Here is a 21,139-nt window from a genome sequence, read left to right as displayed (position 1 = left end):
ATAGACATACTCTAATGTGATGGACTGACTGAATCTAGACTGAGCCATAGACATACTCTAACGAGATGGACTGACTGAATCTAGACTGAGCCATAGACATACTCTAAAGAGATGTACTGACTGAATCTAGACTGAGCCGTGGACATACTCTAACGAGATGGACTGACTGAATCGAGACTGAGCCGAGGACATACTCTAACGTGATGGACTGACTGAATCTAGACTGAGCCATAGACATACTCTAACGAGATGGACTGACTGAATCTAGACTGAGCCATAGACATACTCTAACGAAATGGACTGACTGAATCTAGACTGAGCCGTGGACATACTCTAACGAGATGGACTGACTGAATCTAGACTGAGCCATAGACATACTCTAACGAGATGGACTGACTGAATCTAGACTGAGCCGTAGACATACTCTAACGTGATGGACTGACTGAATCTAGACTGAGCCGTAGACATACTCTAACGAGATGGACTGACTGAATCTAGACTGAGCCGTGGACATACTCTAACGTGATGGACTGACTGAATCGAGACTGAGCCATAGACATGCTCTAACGTGATGGACTGACTGAATCTAGACTGAGCCATAGACATACTCTAACGAGATGGACTGACTGAATCTAGACTGAGCCATAGACATACTCTAACGAGATGGACTGACTGAATCTAGACTGAGCCATAGACATACTCTAACGAGATGGACTGACTGAATCTAGACTGAGCCGTAGACATACTCTAACGTGATGGACTGACTGAATCTAGACTGAGACGTAGACATACTCTAACGAGATGGACTGACTGAATCTAGACTGAGCCGTGGACATACTCTAACGTGATGGACTGACTGAATCGAGACTGAGCCATAGACATGCTCTAACGTGATGGACTGACTGAATCGAGACTGAGCCATAGACATGCTCTAACGTGATGGACTGACTGAATCTAGACTGAGCCATAGACATACTCTAAGGAGATGGACTGACTGAATCTAGACTGGGCCGTGGACATACTCTAACGAGATGGACTGACTGAATCGAGACTGAGCCGTCTACATACTCTAACGTGACGGACTGATTGGGTCTGTAAAATACTAGATTCCTCGTATGTTCATCTGCGCCGTATATAGATATATCTAGTTTATGGTGTTTTTGCTAATTAAAGATTGACCTGCACATTCCTAAAAGTCAAAAATGTCCACTACATTGCTGCAAACTTCATCGTTGCAAAAGTTTGACCCAGATTTGTTTTATTTCTATAAACCGTTTCTCATTGGGCGTTATTAGACATCAGCTCTTTATTATCCACCCAATTACACAAGCGCTGTCATTCTGCTTCATTCTGTCATTTATTTACCATTATTATTGCCCAAAACCGTGAGAAGTGTCATGAAGCAGAGGTACCGGACAGATTAAATCCTATTTCCAGTAGGTCTAACTAGGGTCGAGGAATTCAAGTTTAGAACAAATACGTTAGCATGATGTATTTGTAATTCTTTGTCATTTGTAATTGAAATGTTTCAATAAAAGACGATCTAATTTCATTACAAAATAAATATGGCAAATTTCAAAAGATTTCATAATCTTTGCTTGTAATAGCCTGCTTAGCCAGATGAGGGCAGTGTAAGCCTTCCTGATGAACAACGAAAATTGTAATGCAGTATTTTACACCCAAAAAAGGTAGGTTTTTAACCCATGCCATCGGTCATGTGTGTAGATAATATAGAAACCAACAAAGCGTTTCAGATGAACACACTCTGTTCATTTAAATGAAAGAATTTGGTCTCTTCATTCTAAAGTTTTAGTTGCTTTTTCATTTTGCCGTGTAAAATGAACAGGAACAGAGGACCATTATCCGAGAGCCTGCAGTTCTGCAGGGTTACTTGTAGAACAAGCCCAGGGCGCTGCTTCCCCAGACTACCTACTGCATGGCTTTCGGCAAACAGAATGAAGACAGTAATGTCCTATGAGCAGAAGTTGTGAGATATGAAAGAACAAAATAGATCCCTGGGGCTCGCTGATGGGCTTTGGCTTCTACCCCATCATCGTCACTGCCTCACTGATGTTGTTCGGGCTGCAGAAACAGTCAGCACTCACTACCCAGTATTACACACACACACACGAGTGCTCAGTGGGCAGAGGACTCCTACACAACGTGACTCACAGCATACAAATACCACAAGGGACGCAGCAGACGACATGAAGAAGAAGAGCTGCATACACTCCAAGCGTCTCCGTAATGCAGGAAGGTCGCCATTAAAATATGATGACCTCATATAAGACACACTTTTTAAGGACTGTTAATGAAACACAGACTGACATAAGAGTTCTTAGCCTTCTGGTTGAGATCATTCCAAATACAGCAGCAGTTTGGCCTCTTGTGGACATTCAGTATAACTATGCGGTATCATGTAGTTAAGACTTTATACAGCAAAACCCCTATTGCTGAATGAACACATCCAGCAGCGAATGAACTCTAGCATTGTTGGGAACAGGACAAACACAAACCACAAACTTCACCAGTCTGAGCAAAGCCTTTATTAGACATCACACAGCCTCTAGGGCTGATGGGTAATGGAGCATGGTCAATAAGACAGTCGGAAGTGGATGCAAATTAAGGTACATTTTCATACTGCAAAATTGATTTCAGTGTTCCATCATTCATCAGCTTTGAAACTCAAACACCAAAGCAGCATGGACAATACCCACAATCCTCCATTATGCAAGAAAGTGCACCACTTTTATATCTGTTAGAGTTTTGATACAAACCATTGAATCATAGGGCTGTTTTCCAAGACCTAGATTAAGTCTAGTCTTGGACTAAACCACACTGCCACAGGGGAATCCCCATTGAATGTTATTTTTATTCTTAGATTAGGCTTGATCTGGTCCAGGAAAACTACTTAGGCTTAATCTGGGTCCACGAAAACAATATGTATGGCATATTTCCTGGCTCACATAAAGTCAAACACAGCTATGTTTTGCCCCATAATAGACAATTTATACACCTGCTATATAACAGTTAATCTTGAATACACTGCATATCAGATCAGTAAAACTGAATACACAATAAAACATCCTATATCTTGATTTACCACACAGTACAGAAATATTTTTTTCATTTTTTGACAACTTTATAAGAAACATGTCCTACACAAGACAAACCAAAAGTAATTAAAAAAAAATATATTTTAATGTTAGTGTTAATAAACAACTTTTTTGAAACGACCAAACAATCAAATAATTTCTCAGCTGCAGCACTATTTTGTGGAGGCTCTTCTCTGATGTCTTTTAATTTAAAGATACATTTTCATCTCATTTTTTATGACTTTTTTAAAGGAAGTGCATGTTTAAATTTCATCTATCCCAAATATTCATAGTCTATTTATTTGTTTCATTTCTATGTAAGCAGATAGTCCTGTTGTCAAATCTGTGCTTTTTTGGGAAAAGAAACCCAAATTGATAGAGCAATAAAACAATAAGTGAATCTCTTATTATTCTGAACATAATCGTTCAAATAGAAGTCAACCACACCCACAATGCACCACTTCACCACCCAGAATATTGCTACAGCAGTAAATAAATGTTAATCACAGCAGTTGGAAGCAACCGATCACCCTATACCTGGTAAATACAAGTTATCTAGTTATACGCTTACCGCAAAACAATCATTTTCTGTTAGAAATCTCTTAAAGGAGTAAAATTATTTGCATTTACAGAGTGACACTGGTGTGTCCAAGATGACAGATGTACCAGTATACTAGTTAGTGCACATGTAGAAACAGAGGACTGAATGAGACGCTGGTAAAGACAGTACGGATGTGTGATGGATTTGCCGTTGGTTGGAAGTCACAGCTAGAGAATACAATGTGACTAAAGACCACGAGGGAATGTACACAACAGGGATTTCCACACATGGGTATCGCCTGCAAAAGACAGGTGAAGGACAGAGGTGAACGCAGGGTTTTGTCTCCGTGTTTAAATGAAAACCATGTTTCCTGCGTGAAGGGGAAACCAGCGTTTGTATTGTTTACGGTCTTACTGCACTAAGCTGAAATGTGCGCAGGAGTGATACTGTCAGCACACTCAGCACAGATAAAAGTCATCCATACTTCACAAAAAAAACAAACAAGCAAAAAAAAAAACAACCCAAAAAACCCCAAAACCAAAAAACCTTTTTAATATTCCAGACTGATCTGTGATCTGCCAGTTGATGTCACTAGAGTGTAGTTGCTGAAACTTTCTTTCATTTCAACTATTTTTAAAGTATATAACATCTGGAGTATAGAGTTTAATATTAAAAACAGGAACTTTTTTGTGTGTGTATGTGTGGGGAATTATGTTGTGGAATTGTTTTAATACAGAAAGCAATACAGAAAAATTCAGTGTTCTCTCTAAGCCAGTTGTTGGCTTCGGAATTAAAAAGAGACCAAGTTTACTTGCTGGTTTCTGATACACGCATGTAACATATCTGTTACATGAAATGGTAACCAATATGTAAAAATGACCTTATCTAAGTATATGAATCAGGCTCGTAAAAAGTACCTGCTCCATGCTGTACTTAAAACAACATGGTATGCTTGTCAGAACACAACCTTCAGAATGCATGAAAGTAAGGGTGTGTGTGTGTGTGTGTGTGTGTATTAGGAGGTGGAGGTGGACTGAAAGCTTTGCTTGACGACTGAAACTCTCTCTGCCTGGGCATGCTGGTGAGAGCTGCCCTGTGGCACAGTCAGACCCACTGCATTCTGCTGCGATGCTACATCAGCATTTGGGGATGTGGATGCGTCCCATAGCCCTGCGGAGACCCCGCCCACATGCCCGCCCACACGTATGATCTTTCCCACGCTTGTGCTGGATTGTGAGGCACTCTGCCTCACCAGCAGAGGCTCGACAGTCTGCACACGCTCACTCTCCACCACCCGGACGCTTCCGGAGCCGGAGGCGATCCCCAGGCCCGGGAACCCCAACATGCCGCCGGTATCCGTGGCCGACCGGCCCGCTGCCCTCGCCTGGGTTTGCGTGCGCTTTAACTCCAGCGTGGCGGAGGCATGTGGGGTGGGGAAGGCCACACCTGCAGCTCTGTGGTCTACCAGCACCACATTCTCCTGCACGCCCACGACCGGCCTGGCGGCCAGCAGCAAGGTGGGGCGCGCCTGCTGCTCCATCACGTAGACGGGTGCCGAGGTGTAGTACGCGGCCGGCTGCTCGAGGAGGAGGGTGTGGCCAGGTACCCGGGCGGCATGGGTGAGCACGGCCGGCGATGATGCGCCGCCGCTTTCATGATAATCGCTGGCTGCGATTCGAGTGGTGGAGGCGGAGGTGGAGGCGGAGGCGGAGGTGGAGGCGGAGACAGAGGCGTGGCTGCTTGCCGCCGCGCGTGCCCCACCCATGGCACCTTGCACGCCGACGTCAATGCGGGCGCCAGACGGGACTGGTCTGAATGGTTTTGGTGGCGGGGGTTCGACGGCAGCGCCGATCTGGGTCTCGATGGCCGTGCCACAGCAGAGCTCTGCGAGGGGTTTGAACTTTGGCCCGAGGTCATCGAGGAATGCCAGGTTGTCTTCCTCCTGCAGATGCTCACAGATGTTCTCCAAAGAGCCCGAGGTAGAGAACCGGTCTTCATAATCGTAAACTCTCAGGGGCTCACTGTCAAAGTGCTGCTCCATTTGCTTCTTGGCTTTCTGCAGTATAAAACACATGACATCAATCCACACACTCCTGACCCTGCAATAACTTACACCCTATACTAGCAAGATAGGGAAATAAACAAAACAGAATGTTTATTTTCAAACTAGGTAAGTATATATATATATATATATATATATATATATATATATATATATATATATATATATATATATATATATATATATATATATATAGACAAGCTAATGGACTTTTAAGAGGCAAAATACAAAGGACAACATTTTCTAGGCTATATATATAAAAATTACACACCTTCGAGTAGTAGTTGCCCAAAAAACCTTCAGACAGTGCCATGCCTGAGAAAGCACCCATCCCCCTGATCGTTGCCATGGTAACCCTCTGGTCAAAAGCGTCACTGATTTGGTGTCCTGAGTCCCATTCATCTCTCGTGGTGAGAAGACCTTCCTCCACCCCACCCCCCCACCCCCACCCCTTCTCTCCGGACCCGACCTGGCCCTGAGTCGTCTTGTGGGCTTCCAGAGGGATCTGCAACAGAGGCACTTCCTGTAGGGACACACAGAGGTGACAGACTCACCGGGTTGCCGTCTGAGCAGAGCCTTAAAGACTGTGCTGTGTGGTAAAGCACATAAATACATAAATAGACAAGCTAGTGGTTCATAACAGGAATGTTCTCGTGTATGTAAAAGTTCCGCTTTCAAATGACCGTTAGATGTAGTCAGACACAGCTTTGACTGTTCTGTGTAGTCAGACGTCTAACAGTCAAGTTAGATGAAACTCATGACTCCTCCAAAAGCTCTAATAGTCACATATCTGCCCCACAGTCACATATCTGCCCCATGGTCACATATCTGCCCCACGGTCACATATCTGCCCCATTGTTTCAATGATTCCTTTGCATTGAACCATAAAACACATTGTGACAAATCACAACCCATCCCAGCTAAGAGTTGAAAAGGGGCAGCGCAGGCCAGCACATCTGCGTGTGTCTGTCTGCGTGTGCCTATGAGTGTCTGAGTGTGCCTGCTTGAGTTTGCGTGTGCCTGCGTGTGTCGGCAAGCACCTGCGTGTGCCTGTGAGTGTCTGAGTGTGCCTGCTTGAGTTTGCGTTTGCCTGCTTGTGTCGGCGAGCACCTGCGTGCGCCTGCGTGTGCCTGCGAGTGTCTGAGTGTGCCTGCTTGAGTTTGCGTGTGCCTGCTTGTGTCGGCGAGCACCTGCGTGCGCCTGCGTGTGTCTGAGTGTGCCTGCTTGAGTTTGCGTGTGCCTGCGTGCGCCTGCGTGCGCCTGTGAGTGTCTGAGTGTGCCTGCATGCGTCTGCGTGTGCCTGTGAGTGTCTGAGTGTGCCTGCGTGCGCCTGCGTGCGTCTGTCTGCGTGTGCCTGTGAGTGTCTGAGTGTGCCTGCTTGAGTTTGCGTGTGCCTGCGTGCGCCTGTGTGCGTCTGCAAGCGTCGGCCAGACCTACCTTGTCCTCTCCCACTCCCTCGGTGTGGTAGGTGATGAGGTGCTGTGTCTGGTCTGTGGGGAAGGCCCGGAAGCCTGCTGCAGTGGCTGCCCCGCCACACACACAGAACAGCAGGAGCAGTGAAACCACTGCAAACAGATCAGACACCTGTCACTGCGCATGCGCTCAGCCCTGACCCCGCCCTACCCCCATCACATGCTTTTATTTATCTTTTAAATGATTGGATTGTACCAAAATTCATAGTGATGATGCTGAATGTGAACTGTTCGCACAGTGGGTGAGAAATAAAAGCCGAATCATATGTATAGTGTGAGTCCAAATCTATATGAACACTAAATTCAGCACTTTAGAACACACACTGTTCGTTTGTTTTTTTAAAAGGCTTTTCTTTTTCTGAGATTTGCAAATGGATTTGCTTTGCAAAATAACCCTTTAGCAAACGATAAACAAATGTCCAGAGATCTTAGAATTACTTAGAACGCTCAGACTGACGGAAGTGCAGCTCTCAGGCAACCAAACTCGAGGGTTCCACTTTCAGTTCAGACAGCTCTGGAAATCTACAGCTAACTGCCTGCGTGGCAAGGCATGCAGAGGACAGACCTCTTTGTACGTCGCAATGTTCAGGCTGTGGGTGTGCGTGCGGGTGCGCGTGGGTGTGTGTGTGGGTGTCTATGTGCGCGTGTGGGTGTGCGCGTGTGGGTGTGCGTGCACGTGTGTGTGCGGGTGCACGTGAGTGTGTGTGTGCGTGCAGGTGCGTGTGGGTGTGTGTGTGGGTGTGCTTGTGCGTGTGCGCGTGCGGGGGTGTGCATGTGCGCACGCGTGTGTGCATGCGTGTGCGTGTGTGCGTGCGTGGGTGTCTGCGTGTGTGTGGACTCACAGAGCAGGAGCAACAGTCCTAGCAGCATGGTGAGCACTCCGCCTGCTCCCAGAATGACGTCGGACGCCTTGCGTCCCTGTTCCTTGCACACTCTGGCCTCGTTACACGTGCAGATGGTCACTTGGAGCTGCTGGACGTCGCAGAGCTTCCCCTGCTGGTCACGCACCTCCAGACTCACTATGTGGTGCCCAGGCCACACGTGATCCCGAGCCCGCAAAATGGTTGCTGTGTCTGGAACAAAGGGGTAAAAAAAAGGAATTTCAGCAGGCATGAGCTGCAGGGATCTACTTATCAAAAACAAAAACAAAGGGTTTCGGATTGTAACATTCCAGTGAATAAATTAAAACACAGAGTACTTCACCTTAACATTGAAATCTATCACATTAACATTAACATTTATATATCCTCAAACTCAAGGTACACAATAGAGTATCAAATCAGAACAAGGAGGAAACTTTATTCTACGACATGCAGCTGGCTCCGTGGTGACATGCCATCTTAAAAGTAGTCTTTGTTAAAGTTTTTTGTTTAACCTAACCGTTGAGACGCTCGATGATCCACTCCCCCTCTTTGTCTGTCGTGACCAGCTTGAAATCGAAAGGTTCGGCATTTGGGAAGTTGTCTCTGTCTATGGCAGTGACATACAGCACACTCTCTCCATAACAGAGCGTCTGGGTCATGCTGGTCAGAACTGGGCAGTGGTCGTTGAAATCCTCCACCTGTATTGCGATGGTCCCTGTTGCAGTTTTGGATGGGTGCTCTGTGGAAAATAGCTCCGTTATGTGTGTCGTCTTCCAAGACAGAAGACATGGGATGTTATATTATTACAGGTGGCTAAATGTTAGCCAATTTCAAAACATAATTTCCAAAATAAAATAGTGCAAATGCAGAAATGTGCAAATGCACGTGCAGCTAATTATCCTCTGCAGTGTAATGCCAACAATGAACACATGTACAGATGCATTAATACACACTGCACATTACACTTATTTTCCATAAACTGTTTGGAGTAATACACATTGTGGTCTCCAAACACACTGCTACACTTTGCCTTACTTACCGTCAGTGATGCATATGATTTGGGCATAGTATGTTCCATTGATCAGGTGCACAGACTCGCGATCGGGTACTTTGTTAAGTCTGATCTCTGCAGTTTTGGCATCGATGTTCAACCAGTTGGCCACATCTAGTCCTTTATAATACCTGCAAAACAGAAGAACAATTTTGTAAAAATCACCAGTCACAGTCTGCACTGGCCAGCTTTAACCAGTCAAACGGCCCCTATCCTCACCTCCAGAACTAATGTAGGACCCACTCCATTTCTCCGCACACTTCCCTACTCACACTCCCCCGTTCTAAAAGTATAGGACCCCCGCTACAAACTGGGGTTATGAGATTTCAAGGAAAACATGAAGAGAATTAAACCGTAGAAAACGATTCTTCTAACTTGTTTAATATATGCAGTGTGTTTTCCAGAATAAATTGATACTTCTGGTCAAATATTCAAAGATTGCCTATGAGAGAAAGTACAAACATACCCTACATACTATACCCTACACACCATAGTTACACCCTACATACTATACCCTACACACCATAGTTACACCCTACATACTATACCCTACACACCATAGTTACACCCTACATACTATACCCTACACATCATAGTCACACCCTACATACTATACCCTACACACCATAGTCACACCCTACACACTATACCCTACACATCATAGTCACACCCTACATACTATACCCTACACACCATAGTTACACCCTACATACTATACCCTACACACCATAGTTACACCCTACATACTATACCCTACACATCATAGTCACACCCTACATACTATACCCTACACACCATAGTCACACCCTACATACTATACCCTACACACCATAGTCACACCCTACACACTATACCCTACACATCATAGTCACACCCTACATACTATACCCTACACACCATAGTCACACCCTACATACTATACCCTACACACCATAGTTACACCCTACATACTATACCCTACACACCATAGTTACACCCTACATACTATACCCTACACACCATAGTTACACCCTACATACTATACCCTACACATCATAGTCACACCCTACATACTATACCCTACACATCATAGTCACACCCTACATACTATACCCTACACACCATAGTCACACCCTACATACTATACCCTACACACCATAGTCACACCCTACATACTATACCCTACACATCATAGTTACACCCTACACAGCAGTTACACGCTACACCCTACACATCATAATTATACCCTACACAATACACCCTACACCCTACACAGCATAGTTATACACTACGCATCATAGTTACACATTACTCCATAAACACTACACCCTACACACTACACACCCCTACACTCCCAACCCTACTGTCACCACACTAACTGGAATGAGAGAAAGCTGGTCACGGGCTGTGACGTCCTCACTTTACACTGGTGGCGGTTTGGAGCGTGTCGCTGTCTATGGCCTGGTAGGTGGTGATGACCCTCTTCAGGTCGATGGTCTTGTGGTCCTCTGAAATGGAGATGACTTTGACAGTAGGCTGGAAGCGAGGACCCTCAGGCATGTTCAGCACACTGATCTTAATCGTGTACACCGTGGGCTCTCGGACCACCACCGAGGAGTGATACTTGGCTTTGTTAGAGACCACCACCCTCAGGTTAACTGCTTTCAGCTCCTCATAGTCCAGTGGCTTTGATATATGGAACAATCAAGAAGGAAATATAAATGTGAAATATAAAAGATTTTAATGAGCAAAGTAAATATATATCCTATAGATAAAGGCTGAAAACGCTATCAAATTCTTAACACTGGTCATGAGTGTTTCGACTTTTTGGTTTTATATTGAAGCTTCTCAGCTTGTGAAATAAAGCGTGTTAAACAGGCCAGGATGATGGGTGGGTGGAGTGTTTGGCTGTCTGACTGGTCATTCTCTAACCTATGTACAATACGCATGAAATGTTCATGATCACACCTGAACATTATTCATTTAACTCAGGTGTGCAGCCTAGCTCACTGTATGCTAATGAGCAGTATGAACTGTCTTACCTTAGTGGCCATAATGATGCCTTCGTTGGTGCTGTGGTCAGTGGTGATGTTGAAGTAACCCGCCTCATTACCTGAGATAATCGTGTACACAGCCCGCCAGTTGTCTGTGTTGACCTGATCAATGTCAATGGCTTTGATACGCACCACTTCTACACTTATTGCGTTCTCCTCCACACTGCCCTCGTACTAGGCGCGCACACACACACACACACACACACACACACACACACACACACACACACACACACATGCACGCACACACACACACAAACAACATAAGATATATGCAGGTAAAGCTCTATAAAGCCATCAAATTAAAATAAAGCATATAAAAAAATTAAATAAAGAAAAATACGATAAGAATGAAATATGAATGTAGTGCGGTACATGACAAACGTAACGTATGCGATAAATATTTAAACCCCCGTCTGTGTGCGCCTCTTCGTTGGTCATTGTTGATGTCGTTTGCTTATGTTGCTGTTCGTGTAGTTCGATGTAATCTGTTTATGCGTGTTTCTTGTTGATGGTCCATTGAAGTGTGTTCGTGTTTAACGTTGTTACTATGCGTGAATGCCACCATTGTCTTTTATGTTATTCATTAATAAATGTTTCACCACGTCAAGGGAGTCCCTGTGGCACTTGGGCCAGCGATACAGACGGGCAGAGTGCAGGGCCATGGGTTTACCCACACCACCGAGGAGTCTGGCCAAACACTGCTCCTCCACAGTGTATAATACAGTGCACGAGTGTAATATGTACAGTGTTAATAAAACACGAATACAGCGGCATATGAATTAAATACATTTTTCATTAATATGAGTGGTAGTAAAATGCATAAAAGGCCTTAGGAGTCCAAAACCTTTAATATAATTAGCTTCATTAATATTAATAATAATGCTAAATTATTCTTATTGTATTATAATATTCTTAGAAGGAACAAAGTAATATAAAACCCATGACTAATCAAAAAGCGGGTGAAATGTGCATGTCTCTCACATTGCTCTTCTCTAAGAAGGGGACGTTGTCGTTGACGTCCAGAACGGTGATGGACACTGTCCCTGTGCCAGTGTTTCTCGATCCAGGGCCGTTGTCTCTGCCGTAGATGATTAGCATGTAATTCTCTTGAACCTGTGAAAATAAAGAAACAGCCTTTTCACCCTTCACACGCCCACTGTGATGCAAACCGATCTTAACTATACACTACCTGTACTTAGAGTACAGTATCGCTCTGTTGCAAGCCTTTAATAACAGTATCTTACCCATAATTCTAACAATATTCAGTGTTTTACTGGGACTAACTGATTTAAGTTCTGTTTCAGGTTTACATATGAAAACTACTTATACTTGTGTCAAATAACTTACTAACCAGATTTCTTTAACCTCATGAGCAGGTGGCAGGAACTGGGGGCAGGAACAGGGGGCAGGAACAGGTGGCAGGAACTGGGGGCAGGAACAGGGGGCAGGAACAGGGGGCAGGAACTGGGGGCAGGAACAGGGGGCAGGAACAGGGGGCAGGAACTGGGGGCAGGAACAGGGGGCAGGAACAGGGGGCAGGAACTGGGGGCAGGAACAGGGGGCAGGAACAGGGGGCAGGAACAGGGGGCAGGAACTGGGGGCAGGAACAGGGGGCAGGAACTGGGGGCAGGAACAGGGGGCAGGAACAGGTGGCAGGAACAGGGGGCAGGAACAGGGGGCAGGAACAGGGGGCAGGAACTGGGGGCAGGAACAGGTGGCAGGAACAGGTGGCAGGAACTGGGGGCAGGAACAGGTGGCAGGAACAGGGGGCAGGAACAGGGGGCAGGAACTGGGGGTAGGAACTGGGGGCAGGAACTGGGGGCAGGAACAGGTGGCAGGAACAGGGGGCAGGAACTGGGGGCAGGAACAGGGGGCAGGAACTGGGGGTAGGAACTGGTGGCAGGAACAGGTGGCAGGAACAGGGGGCAGGAACTGGGGGCAGGAACAGGGGGCAGGAACAGGGGGCAGGAACTGGGGGCAGGAACAGGTGGCAGGAACAGGGGGCAGGAACTGGGGGCAGGAACAGGGGGCAGGAACTGGGGGCAGGAACTGGGGAAATGAGCAGGGGGCAACAGGACGGACATGCTCACCTCTCGGTCCAGAGTGTTCTGCTGGATGCTGATCAGACCAGACTGTGGGTCAATTTGGAACATCCTGGGTCCTGCTGGAATCTGCTGGGCAATGCTGTAGGTGACCAACGAGTTTGGTGTGTCTGGCTCGTCTGCATCGGTGGCCGTGATTTTAATTACCGAGGTTCCTTAGGACATGAGAGACGACTAAAATGACTAAAATAATAACCCTAAATAAAAGCATTCTAAACGTGAATGACTGCAGTATTTCATAGCCTATGATCACGAAATACTGCAATAATTAAAACGTTTTTTTTTGTCTCAATTAATTAATTAATTCTAATGCTGAATTCGAATGTTCCTGAAAAAAAGACTCAAAATTAAAGTCACTTATCATCCTGGCATATCAGACATACCCTTTAAAAATGTAACCTACAGTAACGCAAAGGAGCCCTGTACCTGTGGGACTGAGCTCTGGTACAGCACCAGCTGGCTGAATGCTAAACACAGGTGGGCAGTCGTTCTGGTCCAGAACCACAATGTGCAGTGGGATGTTCTTTTCAGCTTTGCTGCCATTCAAAAACCGGGCGACCCCTTCGACCTGAAAGGCAAGACACACAGAATTTCACAGCGTGCACTGAAGAGAGGACACTGCACACTGCCCGCCGGGAAGTTTTGGGACCTGCTGAGAAGTGATAGATTTCTAGCCTCCCCAGAACAGGACTACAAATTGTTATTTTGTAAGGGCTTTAATTGAATCGCTCTGCCGCGATTTTTAAAATGCTGCGTTTCACTTTTATCTCGGTAGGCCGGTCGCCCAGCAGGAACCCAGCGCACCTGTTCCTTATTTTCCTCTTTATTCAAGCCCACAGGTACCGGAAGTCAGCGGACTGTAGAGCGGCTGAAACGCGGACTTCTTCTTACGTCCACTTTTCCCTTTGCTGTTTCTTTCTTTCTCTTTTTTGTCACGAACAGTAAAGACTGAAACCTCGCCTCTCACTCCTTCTGTGCCGTCAGCATCATAACTTTTATGCATTTTGTTTTACTTGATGCAGTTGTACTTTTATTTCGTTGAAGGGCAGGTTTTAAATTGTCATTTAAATTTAAAATTATTTAAATTACTATTTTCTTTAATCTATTTTTCATTTTATTCTTTAGATTAACTTTAGTCTTCTCTTTAAATCAGACATCTTTAACTTCATTAATAAATTGTTTGTGTAACGTTTTCTTTTTGTTACACCGTCCAGAGGTGATCTCAGGATGTAATACTCTTCTATGTAATCTCTATTTTCTGCAAAGCACTTAAACTGTGTTTAAGATTCAAATGAAGTTCTACACAAATAAAGTTTATTATTATTACTATTATTATTATTATTTTTATTATTAATATTATTATTATTATTAATAATAATAATAATAATAATAAAATGGGCCTTCAGCCTGCCTCTGGGTCCCTTCACCCAGGCTTTTGTGCTACGCCACTGTGTTTGTACCATATCAGATGGCACTTCCATCTCAAACATGACCCAGAAGACCAAGCAAAGGAATGGAGCCAATAGAAACAATCTGGAGGATTCTACCAAGCATCTCCAGCTGGAGGGGTGTGGCAGCTGAATGAGACAGACCATACCATTCAAACCACAGGCCATGTGTTGGCACCTGCTGCACAGGCAGACGATACCACAGCTGACAGACCTTTAATTAAACAATTAAAGACATACACAGTCATCAGTATTCCTCAAGTGGGCTGCCGAGTTCTAGTTTAAAAAATACATTTCCATGTATATCTAAGCTTTATAATCGAGTTATCAGCTCTTGCTACTGTACTGAAATTTGGAGTTGCTGATAACAGAGCCACAGACAGTCACCAATTGTTTTTTTCTTTTTCATGGAGCAATTATTTCAGTGCCAACGATCACGATGTAAAGACAACAGAAAGTTTAGCCTATATTCTCTTAAAATAAATCCCACATAACTGCTTTAATGAAAGTTACTTTTCCCATGGAGGGACGGGAAGGCTAGTGACTACGTGGTTTCCGAGGAATCTCCCACACACTCGATGATGACACTCTCACTGTGATGACGTTAGAAGGTTATAAGAGCAGCCACGCTCTGCCTCCTCTACTCCCACTGGAAGGAGGGCAACTGAAAGTTCTCGCACCAAAACTTTTTCATCGTTTTATTGTCCACGGTATGAACAGGCTGCATACCAATGTGACTGTTACTGGCAACATGAAGCAGGCAGATTGACACAACAGCCAAACAGAAAAAATAATTATATAACCACACTTTTCTTGACAGGGGCTCTTAACCTTGCGTATATTTGCTTTGTTACTGGAATGAAAGCTCTTCCTTACCTTCAGCTGTTTTTTTTTTTTTTTTTAATCTGATCTTTAAAAAAAAAAGCTAACATTACAAAATTTACCACAGTTGTTGCATCACATGTGGATTACATCAAAGGTAAAATCAGATAAACAGTGTAACTAAACCAAATACCATCTTCCACCAGTTACGATCACCATTACTGTAACGGTACTATGAGCTGTACCGACGGAAACATCATTACTGTCAGTCATCATAATTCAAAGCCATTAACAATGCCGTGATGTTATACGGATTCACTCACGAAGAAAGAAGGATTTTTCTCTCTGTCTAAGATTCCGTGGATTTTCACTGTGCCCTGCTTCTCGTCTACGGTGAACAATCCCTTCGGATCTTGAGATGCTCCAGGGCCTTCCAAGGAGTACCGTATTGTTGTCCTTGTCTCCTCATCTGATCGTATCTAAAGCAAAGAAGGAAAATATCTCATTGATATTATTTTCTTGCCAATATCGTAACTGAGTGTTTACGTTACGCTGAAAATGTGTGGTCATGGTCCACAAAGTATAAACAACTACCAAACACAATCATAAGCTCATCAGATGAAAAGGCGCATTATTATAGCGCTATTACAACTACTGTCTTCATGAAACGACAAAAGAACGTGCTCCAACAATCTTGTTAAGGTTTGAAATTGTTTATAAAGTTAGGGGTAATACTAACATTCCAGCTTTCGCATTTGTACAATTGTATTCTTTCTAAATTGAATTTTAATGTGAAATTGCTCAAATTGTTAAGCCCGGTCATACATTATTCCTTTTTGGGGTACACACAAACTAAGGAGGTTTTCCTCTAAGTTTGCCTTTACATGTTCTGATGTTTTAAAGCATTGGATTTAAAATAGATACTCATAAAACAGAGGTCTTTTCCACATGGAGCGTTATGGCGCATTACAGGAAGGTTTCCATATTTGTGGCTTATGCCAGGTTGTCGCGACTGCCCACACTCCTAGTGTCCAAGGGCCACGGTTTCCCTGTCTTGTCTGTTTCACTTTACCTCCTTGTTGTGGTGCCGTTACTTTAGTTTTCTCCGCCCCTCATGAGTTGCACCTGTGTCTTGTTTAGTGCTCATTAGATCATGTATTGAAGCCCTGTGTTAAGTCTAGCCGCTGTTCATGTTTCCTAGCCTTGTGGGGTTAATTTTAGCCGTATGTAAGTCTACTCTCCGAGTGTTTCGCTGTTTTTGTGATTCCTAGCCCTTCGTTATAGCCTGCATCCCATGTTTGTCTTCGTGTGCTCATGAATTCTCGGACTCTACGTGTTGGTCAACTGACCCTGGACTGTGACTACGTCTCTTACTCCGGATTTGCCCCTAATAAATCTCGCTCTTCTCCGCACATGCGTCCGCCTCCTTATCGCTCACCGTTAGACGGACGCAGCTCAGAGATGTGATGAAGCTCTCGTCTTTTCCCCTCCATTATCCAAATACACGTACAGGGGTCATCATTTAATTGTTGTCCTCCAATTGCCTCAACCAACGCTGTATTTAGCGTTATTGAGACAACGCTAGAAATGCTGCAATGCCTCCATCCTCTTGGAATCATTTTATCTCTTCCTCGACAATCCCGCTTGAGCGTTTATCAAAATATAGGCTCTACGTTTGTAACTATTTTTACCTTTAAAAAAACCAACAAAAAAACATGTCCATATCAAATAAACAACCACTGTTAAGTTTCCTCTGTGGAAAACCCTCGAAGCAATTTGCGTGTTGCTAGCTGCGTCGCTCAGCTCTGTTAACACCGCTAGGCGTGTTGTGAGCAGGAGGCTTTCGCGGTGCACATATGTGGGCAGAGCCGCTCAGCGTGGCTACATCCACATGCCTGTCGCTCCTCTGTCGGGTCCCCCACACTTTGCGCTGCTCTGCTGAGCTGGGTGACTTCTACACCCATCTCAGCTCAGATGTGTTAAGGAGCCACACCAAAACAAAATATGCTAAGGACAAATCGGCTTTCAAAGCTAGTCTGGTAAGTCTGGTAATTTACTTTCTAAATCTCCGAAAGTTTCCATCTTGGCAAAACTGTTACATAAGTAATACGAACTGAATGATTACGTAATTAGCTACAGATGTACGTAACAAGCTGCCATATATTTTACAGTCAGTTTAAGTAATACAATACGGTACTTTGACGTTGTCTGAATGTACTGGAGTCCTGTAGTAACCGTTAATGGCCTCCTTCACGAGTGACTTAGTTTTGATACCTTTGTAACACCTTTAGGAAGGTGATAACTTGATACGATTAACTTACATTTATACATAAAATGTGCTTGAGATCCAAGCACTTACACCACAAACAGGAAAATATGCATTTACATACAGATACAAAAGCATCCAGGCACGACCCTCCTCTAAAAACACATCACTCATGAACAGCGCCACTGAAGAATAAGACAATTGATCAGTCATCTAACACTCAAATGACTGAAAAGAGATTTGTATATTCAGCACCGGCTACAGTGCAACCCCACCTAATAAACGGGCGAGTAATTATAAGATTAACTATGCTGCTCATTTTAAACAGAGGAACAGCACTGAAGTGGTAAGCAAAGGAAAGATTCTCAAGTCCGTGTTCAAACGCAGTAGCTTTGCAGTAAGGTACACGCCGAACAATGATGCATGATTTGCCATCAGTTGTTTGGCCAGAAATACGGGTAAGGCTGAGAGTAAACATCCGTTTACGAGCGAATTTGTTTTCCAGTCTGACCTCTGCTAGTTAGAGCTCCGGATGTTTTCCTGGGAGTAAAATTTCATTGTTCTCATTGGCTGCCTCAACGGGAAACAGAATGCATATTGTGCAGTGATGGGGCTCTCTTTGAGAACTGATCTGGTGACTACAGAGTGGGAGAGTAAACCTGGGATGCACGGATACATAGTCATACAGCTTCTGGAATCACATGTCCTAATAATAAAACAAACATTCCACAAAAACAAAAGCACAACGCTAGACACCATGACAGATCATGGATATGTGGACTGTCAGTGAACCAGTTTTTTTTTTTTTTTACTCTGTCTCCAGTAAACATCACATAAGATCAACATTAAACCTACACAAGGCCCTTACTTCTGTATTTACCAGTGAAACAGGCTTTTGGGGTGGTGGCAAGATTTGTTTTTGGATTTGAATAATGAAAGCAGGACGTCCTTTTAGGAAATACAGTTTTTATCTCCACCCTCTCTGCCTTGGTGATGCAGCTAAGCAAACAGAAGCCACTGTATTCAGATACAAGGTCATAGACAAGAAAGACATCTGTCTTTTAAACAGGAATAAGTGTACAATATAACCATGGATATGACCTAATGAGGGAAAAAAGGTTCAACTTTGATTTATGGTTTCCTTTAAAATAAATCTTTGCCACGTTACGCTTTGCTTGACTCTTTCCCGTCGTGACTTGTGTGCGATACGCAGAAACCACAGGCCACTCCTCAGCTGCAAAGGTTCCAGAAAATGACCTTTGACAAAATGACTTTTGATAGAGAGATGCAACACAGGTGATTCATGCGTCTTACTTTGGCAATGAATGCATCACTGGTGTAATCCATATTCTCCCAGAGTTTTTTAGGGGGTATGATCCATTCTCTCTTCTGCCTCCTCAGTGTGTGATCTTCACCATCAGCTACCTATTCAGATACACACACACACACACACACACACACACACACACACACACACACACACACACACACACACACACACACACACATAAACTAAAACCTCAGTTATGCAGTTATGGTGAGTAAGAAATTATTTCACATATACATGTATGAAACATATATGCCCACTACACACTTGGAAACACTTGTCTTTTATCTGCCGTTTACAGGTGTACGCTCCTCACATAAATCAACCAAACGTGTCTTGAAAAATGGACAAAAATAAACATTTTGTGGAATCTTTTTTAAATCAAGATCAGTATGGTTTTGAGGGACATCCAGTTTTCCTTTCTGTAGTTAGGGGGAACAAGCACTATTCAACACAGACGTCGTAATTCACAGATATAAACCAGACTAAGCCTTGGCTAGATTTGCTTTATGACAGTTTGTGATAATGGAAAGCCTGTTTTCTGTTATTATCATACTATGAAACTGAGGTCTTGCATGATAAACGTTACACTGCACTGAAATTACATTCAAAACAACTTGTGTTAACATGTCGGCATGGCAGGAACTGACATGATCTGGGAACATTACTTAGACACAAGCGCCATACACATTTTATGGTCAGGTTATCAAGATATAACCACTCACAGCTTTGTTAATGTATACAGAAAATGCCCTCAACCTTCAGACACTCTGAATGCATACAGCCCTTTCACCCGCCCTTCAGCAACATCGTATAAGCGTACGCTTCAGGGAGGATCTTAGTGCTTAGGGTGAGAATGGAGACAAGACCAAATTTGTCTTTCTCAAGTGCGTGTATGACAGGTCAGCGTCTGGCCACAGGACCACAGCTTGCTGGTTACTGTTAGGCCTTTTGCAACACCACAGTCCCACTGATTTGAGTGTGCCAGACAAAGCAGCCTTCCTGGGGTTTTTTTTTTTGCACATGTCAGTGTCATTTCAGGGTCAAGAGTGGAACGCCCCCCTGTCGTATCAAGTCAACTGCAATCCTGTGGTAAGAAACTCATGGGCTGCAAGCTTCATAATCATCACTGTACACTTACAAAGGAATGTCGCTAATAAAGTGGACGGCGATAGCATGTACATCCATAGGGGCGGATTCAAAGTGCAGTAAAACAAGTCAAATAAAATCAATGTGACCAAGGTATGTGGAATAACGGATGTATATCCTCCGGTTTCATTACAGCATTCAGTAATCCTACATTTAAAATAGATTTTTCTCCTTCCCATTTGACACAGCACAGGTTGCTGCAAATATATTGAACAAACGAAACAAAGCGAAACTATACTTTCACGAAACATAGGAAAACCCCTAAAAAGTGAACTGGCCTTTCTTAAGCTCTCTGCAATCTCGCAGAGCAAAATTGAGAGCGGCTTCCGCAAGCGCACGATACCGACAAATCCACTATGAAACGGCAACAGGTTAAAAAGCCAAGAGACGTGCACTCATTGCGAATACCGTTACAACCCGAGGACACGAAGTTTGCCTTTCAGCATAAGCTTTTCAAATATACTGACGCGCAGAATAAAATGTACATACCTTAGCTGCGATAAGAAAAACGCTGATCGCGAACAAGTTCGCCATTTCGATATTAGCAAACACCTCCTAAAAGTCGCAGATCGTCTTGGGTTCCTGTATGTAGAGTCGCTCCTGAAAAGACACCACCCTGAAGATTAGCAGCAGAGCGACCATGGGTGGCGCTTCTCGCACGTTACGGCTGCGGTACGCTGCCATTGGTCACAGTCGAGCACGTTGCTCTGATGTTTGGATGGGTGGTGCACAGAGGAGTGGGGAAATGTTTGATTTGCTCTGACCCTCTGAACACAAACCACAAGCTAACACAAATAACAAGTCCGTCCGTTCCCCATGTACAGGTACTTGTGCTGCGCAAGCCAGTAATATCTGGAACCTTCACATGTTTACTAATAGAGAGCATAACAAACATGCATATTGTG

At 44.1% G+C, this 21,139-nt stretch overlaps 1 protein-coding gene across 1 annotated transcript; it reads right to left on the bottom strand.

Annotated features, from left to right (window-relative positions):
• Window positions 1-2,523: 2,523 nt before the first annotated feature.
• On the bottom strand, window positions 2,524-20,872 carry dsg2l (desmoglein 2 like). The gene is made up of 14 exons (XM_027031731.3): window positions 20,724-20,872; window positions 19,073-19,183; window positions 15,816-15,971; window positions 13,649-13,790; window positions 13,211-13,377; window positions 12,102-12,233; window positions 11,106-11,291; window positions 10,484-10,749; window positions 9,073-9,215; window positions 8,551-8,772; window positions 8,013-8,243; window positions 7,136-7,263; window positions 5,970-6,221; window positions 2,524-5,692 (listed from the first exon to the last, which is right to left on the bottom strand). Exons 1-14 carry the CDS (start codon window positions 20,766-20,768, stop codon window positions 4,652-4,654), a joined length of 3,222 nt encoding a protein of 1,073 aa, XP_026887532.2. The 5' UTR covers window positions 20,769-20,872; the 3' UTR covers window positions 2,524-4,651.
• Between the last annotated feature and the right edge of the window lie 267 nt (window positions 20,873-21,139).

This window comes from Electrophorus electricus, chromosome 13 (genome assembly GCF_041902795.1).
Source record: "Electrophorus electricus isolate QZ-2024a chromosome 13, ASM4190279v1, whole genome shotgun sequence".
Lineage (NCBI taxonomy): Eukaryota > Metazoa > Chordata > Actinopteri > Gymnotiformes > Gymnotidae > Electrophorus > Electrophorus electricus.
This window is presented reverse-complemented; position numbering and strand designations above follow the sequence as displayed.